Genomic DNA, 6,935 nt, shown 5'->3' with positions numbered 1-6,935 from the left:
TCCTTACCAGCGTGGTTTATGTCTTCCCTGTGAAACTGTATGATAAAATAAGGACTTTTAGTCAGATCCATCCTGTCTGTGATCCCACAGACCACTGCTGAGGGTGAAAGCTGTGCTTTGGTTGGCATTAGGTGCTACTGCAAGCTGCAGATGATCTCACATCAGGCAAAAGCAAAGACCCACTTTTTCAACCCCTGACAAATTAGGGTTACATAAAATTGCAGTTCAAATTCACTCTGTTGCACACAAACACTTTCCTGAAAGCTTCTCGCACAAGGTGACAGTGTGGTCCTGCAGCAACGGCTCACCACTGCACCTCTGGAGGCCAGATTTGTGTTCTGAGATCTCATCACCTCCCCTAGCCCACCCCTGTCAGCTGGAGAGCTGAATGCTCTTGGGAACGCTCAGCCCTGTGCTGCTGGTTGGAAGCAGGCAGTGTTTGGTTGACTAGGCTGTCTCTCAGGCGGACAGATCACAAGCAGCAGGACAAAAAAAACCAACATAAGAAGGATTTTCAGAGACTACTCCCAGGTAATATGAAGCATCTCAGAGACGCTGTCCTCTACAGAGAGGAGTAATTCAGATCAAGAGCTAGGCAGTTGCTCTAGTGTCGATGAGTGCAGCAGGGATCCCCTGTCACAGGAGCTGGGTGACACAACAGCTTGGCAGCAAAGTGCTGTGCCCGCTCCTGAAAGCATTATGTAGCGAGATGTCTATTTTATAACTAGAGAATGTTCAGACTTTCTCATTAGCCTGACAATAAATGTCCAGCACTTAAACACATCACTGAAGTTAAAGATCATTTGTGATGCATTAACAGCCACTTCCCTCTGTGTTCAGCACATTTTACAGAGAACATGCAAAGCCTACCCTGGACATAAAATTAATCTTTGTGCTTTTCAAAGACAGACACCCATTAAGGTGAATCATGTGTTAATCATTTTGCCAATCTGAATGAAATACACCATATATTTTCCATCCAGTCATGGCTGTTTACTTACTGATGCTACTAGTAAGAAACAAGCTTCCTGACAAGTCTGGAACACACTGTAATTCACCCTGCATGTCATGTAAACTAACTGACTGTAACATTATGGTGCTGGAATACACTCGTGGAGCTAGGAAGTGCTAAAGATCTCTGAAGTTACTAATGTATTTTGTTCTTAAACATGGAATTTCTGACCTCATAGTTGCTAAATTTTCCCCTTAAGGCATTTTATTGCAAGATTATTTTACAGAAGCTTGCAGCAACTGTAGCCAACAACATCCAAAGCAATAGGACAGGACTGCACTCGTAACCAATCTGCTAACCTCCTATCCCAGGGCACAGTGACACTGCTCCATGCTGCTTCAGAGAACTGCCTGTCAGCTAGTACCAAAAGGAAAAGGACAGCCAGGATGCTGACCCATAGCCATTCGTGCTTTGTTCAGAGCCTCTCCCTATCTTATCTAAATGCCTTTTTGGACAAGGGCCACGTCCACAGGCCTAAGTGCAGAGACATGTGAGCCATGCAGCTGCAGTGGAGCTATTCCACTGCATCTGGCTACCAGTGAGCTAAACACCTACAGGTGCAGGCATTGCTGTGGCCAGCTGGTTACGGTGAGATCGCAGCGCTCAACGCCCTGCCGCTCAGCACGCTCGGAGTCGTAGCGGGGCGCTTGCTGGACTGGCTGCCTTCATTTGCCACAAAAACCCCTGGCTAGCTGATTTTCTTCTAAGTGGCTGCCTCGCACTGGCAGCTTCCCCTGAAGTGTCTGTGGCTGCCAGTCGACAAGGGGTGGCTTGGCAGGAGAACATGGCAGGGGCAATGGAGAGGCCTGTAAGTGCCACATGAGTGGAAGAAGTTAACTCCCTTGTTGTTTGGGGTCGCTAACAGAAACAGACCTGATATTTCTTAAACTCTGGCAAGGCGGGATGTGTGGGAAGCACACAGAGACAAAACCCATTAGCTACCAATCACATAATAAACACCCTTTCATTTTAGCAGAACATACACATTAACAGTATTGATCTCAAGTTCATACTCTATAAACATGTTATACTACAAGTGTTCCTATAGTAAAGCAGTTACATAGTCTTAAGAAGTCTTTAACACCTGATGGAAATCCCAGCACAAATCCCAAAGCACTTCAAACAAGACCGGAAACAAGCGATTAACTTGTTTTCAGCAAACATTAAGTCATCCTCAGACAGAGCCATTACTCAGTGGAGCAGATGGGCCAGGAGTATAAAGGAAAGGGTTTCAGCAGAACTCCCCACCTCAGCCTTGCAGATCCCTCCTGCCCTGCTGACAGCCTGCACAGTACCTGCAGAATGAGGGCCTCTGTGCTGGCGCTGGCCTTGCTCACTCTCCTGGCTGCGGCACGTGAGGGGAGAGCTGAAGGAAACCCCGTGAAGCTCTGCGGGAGGGACTTTGTCAGGGCCGTTGTCTTCACCTGCGGTGGCTCCCGGTGGAAAAGGCATGTGACTGACTATGATTACCTGTTTGGTAAGTACTAATTAATGCGTTACAGGCTTATCTTCCCTTTCAAGGAGCACCTGGCTCTGAGGAGACTCGGAAGAGCCAAATGGATGCAGGCCATACCTGAGGGCAGAGCTGTGCCCTCGCTGCCTTCTGCTCCCTACACAGGTGCTTCTCAAGCATGACCAGCATGTGCTTTACTCTGACACAGGCAGTGAGGTGCCGCCACCTTATGGGTTTTGGTTTTGGCTTAGCTTAGTCTGCTATTCTGCTCAATATAAACTACTTGGATCAAGATTTTCCAAGTCAACCTGAGGAACCACGTGCCTTATAAGCTAGGCTACCCCTGCAAAGCATGATGCTGTGACATTTTAAATGCCAAAACCAAGCTTTGCTGCAGTTAATCCAAGTTTTTTACCATTGTATTCAGTACACACCTCATTCTGCACCAGAAACTAGAAGCTTTATTACAACTTAGGGATAGTGTAGTCAAAGCATGTTGAATATATACTCTGCAGTTTAAGTATTTTGACATGGTGTTGTATACTTTTAGTTAGAAAACCCAGCCACTACATGCACACTTTTAGATAGAAAACCCAGCCACTACATGCACACTTTTAGATAGAAAACTCAGCCACTACATGCACTGCTAGAAATTTGTACTGTGATAGGTTAAAAGAACTATCAAAACAGAAAATAAACAAGGCAAATGACAGGAACAGAGGCTTTCTACATTTCCCACACAGTAACACCTGCCTCTTTTGAAAATCCTATTGTAGCAGCAGTCTTAAACAAACACAAAAAGTAGTGTCACCTGTAAAGCCCTTTCTGAGTGTATTAACAGAGAAGAAACCCCCACTAAACTAAGTGAGGTAACTACTGTACCTTTACACACTCCACAAGGCAGTGCCCAGGCGCACTGTGGTGTTTAAAATGCACATGAATTGCCAGTGTAATGTATGTGGCAGCACTCGGGAATGGTAAAACGGTGACTATGTGATGCCTTAACACAATATCTGCATTTCAGGGACCCCACAAGCAGTCCCAGGTTAACATGCTAGTCAAGCCTCACTGACACATCAAATCATGGTTTGAAGTCTGTGATCAGGGACGTCTCAGCTGCTCACATCAGAACAGATAACACGTTCAGCTCCCTGGCTGTAGGCTGGCCTGTCTTCATAGTAAAGACAAATGCTATCAACTACTCAGAATTCCATCACTTCTAATTTTTAGCTTCTAATTTTTATGCAACAGAGAATGACAACCCCCTGCTTTTCTCACAAGAGAACAATGGTAATGGTGACTCCTCAACGTACACAGACCTGAGGCTCCTGACCGACAATGAAGAAATCCACAACGTGGGGCCCAACACAGAGCAAGAGCAGCAAGGCACCAGGAAAAGCTCTCTGCTAAAAAAGCGTGAGGCAGCCAAGCTGCTCACCACATCCTGCTGCAGCATCGGCTGCAGCGAGAAAGAGATCAGTTCCCTGTGCTAGAACACAGCAGACGAGACTCAGTGTCACAGCTTTCCTGTATTAAAATAATCATGATATAACCCACAATTGTTTCAGTTGCATTCTTTAATTGCAGCTTTACTCTTTGGAGTACACTAGGAAGTCAAGGCTGGATGTTAAACGTTGTTGCACAAGCCAGCAAACGGCTGCGGTGACAGTTCAGGTTGGGTTATCTGGATTCCACAAGTGCTTTAAACTTCTGGTCACAAACACAAGTATTTTTGCCCACCTAGCTACTGTTCTAGTTTCATCTTTGCACATGAAATATAATAAGCAATCTAGTCTATGCTTGTTCTCTTACAGAAATGCAACAGCACGTTTCAGTTGGGTAGCAAACAGTCTGCCTCCAGGATCAGAGCAAAGCCAAGGCAGCGCAGCCAGCTCTGGTTCCCACAGCAGGGGAACGGCTGCTGCCGAGAGAGCTGCCATCAGCCAGTGGGCCAGCAGTAGCCATACTTCAGCTCCTATTCCTGTTGCTTTCAGCAATGCCTGCCCCAGGCCCTACCCAGCAGGCAGTAAATTTGCACCCAGGAAGGCTGGAAATACACTTCTGAGCTCAGAGGGCTGCACTTCCCCTCTTGTCTACAGGCAGGTATCAGCTGAGAACTCAGTTCAACTTGTTTTTCTAGATTGAAGCAGCTTTAACAGAAAGGCCTCGACATGTTAGATCTATATACTCCTGAGGTCATTTTAAGACATTTCTCACTTATTTCAAGCACTATGGGACAGAGCTAGTCTTCTCCAAGCAAAACTAACCACTTTCTCTAGGCCACCCTCTCTGCACTCAGGGGACAGGGGTATCCCCTGGCATGCAAAGCTCCTGCATTCTCTCACTCTTTGCTCCTCTCTCACCACAGAGCCCATATTTGGGGCCTGTAGGAAGGTCTGGACAGATCCCTCTGTCCCCTGGGCAGGGCAGGATAACTTGTAGCATTCAGCTACTACAGCTGGATGGGACACAACACCTGCAATGCAACGTGTGCACAGAGCCAGGGCCACAGGGCCCAGCACACACAGAGCTGCCCATAAATGCCACTTAATGAGGATCATTTTAAAATGCTTTTGTTTTACTTTCCAAAAATCCCTCTGTGGTTTCTACTTGGGGATCACACAGTGAGGCCAAATTCATGGAGATAAAAGTATCACAGGGATAGCTGGGTGGGAAAGCAGCTAGGATCAGGTGCAAAATGGCATGTCACAGAGAATCACTTCCCCCAGGAAGCTCTGGGGAAACGCAGTTATCACCTTCACTGCTGAAAGGCTTAGAGCAACCTCATTTCAAACCAGGTGAAAGCTGCCTTATCGAATGGCTGCCCTCACAACCATTTTCAACAACAGAAACAGGGACAATTAGGCTGAATGTTAATTTCTGCTGTTCAACTCAGCTACCTCCTTATTCAAAGTAGACAGCATAGACATTTGCAAGAGCAAACAGTGAAGTGTTCTTGAACACATAGGACGAGAATGTATCACTCGCAGGATCCCACAGGCACCTGCTTCCAATTTGCATGCTCTGCTCATTCAGCTGCCCAATATGTGTCACCACAACAATCTTGTACCTTGGTATCATAAGGTCTCTCACCCGAGCTTTAATGACCTGCAAGAGAGAAAAAAGGAGTAAGTGGTTAGCCCTTTTTACAGGGGAGGATCAGGGATTTGGCTTTCCGAGGCAGACAAGTGCAAGAATTGCAGTAGGAAGCCCTTGCAACAATCCTGACAACCATTTTTTAATTGCAACATCTGCTGCAAACTCCTCCTTGGACAGATGGTAAATACTGGGCTGGATTTTGTGAACCAAACGCTTCCATCCACACCTTCCTGTGTCCATAGTTACCTGCTGCTTACAGGGTGGGAAGTAAGAGCAGACAGTAATGCTTTTTGAAAGTCAGGGAGCTCTTCTGAGCCAAATCAGCTGGAAGACCAATGGGTCAGGGCAGTCAGCAGCAAGATTTAACCGACAAGGAGCCTCCACACGACACTGCAGAAATCAGCTGCTACCGTAACTGGCCTCTTTCAGAAAGGTCTGATACAAACTTTAAAGCTACTAATGGCATTTCTGCACAGGGCAACCACAGCATCAAGTTTTTAATGACCTGTGTGCTTGCCCAGAGCCACACCTGCTTGAACAAGCCTCATCATTAATTCATAAAAGCCTGCACCTGCCTCAAAGCAATCCTTGGTGCACCTTAGCTTCTTCCAGCATTTGTTTTACACGTGATGTGTATTCGTGTCCTCCCCATCCCGACGGCCACCTCCCTGACATCCCATCGAGGCGCAGCAGTACCTCAGCGATATCTTTTGCCATGTCCCTGCACCGGGCCGGCTCATATTGCTGCTCCCTCAGGTAGCTCCCAAGCACGTCCTTCAGGATATCATCCACCGCTGTCACCGGGAAGCGTCTGAGGGGACCTGAGGGGCGGGCGGTGAGGTTAAACCCGCTTTTCTGAGGGAAAACACACCACGACGAAGCCAGATGAACTCCCCTCCTCCCGCCCCGAAGCGCGCGGCCCTAGCACCTACCCGAGCGGGGGTCGCTAACGGCCACGGCGCCATCCATCCCCTCCCGGCTGCTGAGAGGAGACGGAAAGGGCGGGACGACAGCGGTCACTGCCGCCATCCATCCCCTCACGGCTGCTGAGGGGCGGCGGAAAGGGCGGGCGGGCGGCGGGCAGCGCCGCCATCCATCCCCTCACGGCTGCTGAGGGGCGGCGGAAAGGGCGGGCGGCGGGCAGCGCCGCCATCCATCCCCTCACGGCTGCTGAGGGGCGGTGGAAAGGGCGGGCGGGCGGCGGGCAGTGCTGCCATCCATCCCCTCACGGCTGCTGAGGGGCGGCGGTCAGTGCCGCCATCCATCCCCTCACGGCTGCTGAGGGGCGGTGAAAAGGGCGGGCGGGCGGCGGGCAGCGCTGCCGTCCATCCCCTCATGGCTGCTGAGGTGCGGCAGGCAGCGCCGCCATCC

General features: G+C 49.0%; 1 protein-coding gene across 1 annotated transcript; it reads right to left on the bottom strand.

The window, feature by feature from the left end:
• Positions 1-2,244: 2,244 nt before the first annotated feature.
• On the bottom strand, positions 2,245-6,615 carry DYNLT5 (dynein light chain Tctex-type family member 5). The gene is made up of 4 exons (XM_010206263.2): positions 6,497-6,615; positions 6,261-6,385; positions 5,536-5,573; positions 2,245-2,436 (listed from the first exon to the last, which is right to left on the bottom strand). The coding sequence occupies exons 1-4, from the start codon at positions 6,591-6,593 to the stop codon at positions 2,433-2,435; spliced, it is 264 nt and encodes an 87-aa protein (XP_010204565.2). The 5' UTR covers positions 6,594-6,615; the 3' UTR covers positions 2,245-2,432.
• Between the last annotated feature and the right edge of the window lie 320 nt (positions 6,616-6,935).

This window comes from Colius striatus, chromosome 10, assembly GCF_028858725.1.
Source record: "Colius striatus isolate bColStr4 chromosome 10, bColStr4.1.hap1, whole genome shotgun sequence".
Classification (NCBI taxonomy): domain Eukaryota; kingdom Metazoa; phylum Chordata; class Aves; order Coliiformes; family Coliidae; genus Colius; species Colius striatus.
The sequence above is the reverse complement of the archived record's forward strand: the minus strand, read 5'-3'. Positions and strand labels throughout refer to the sequence as shown.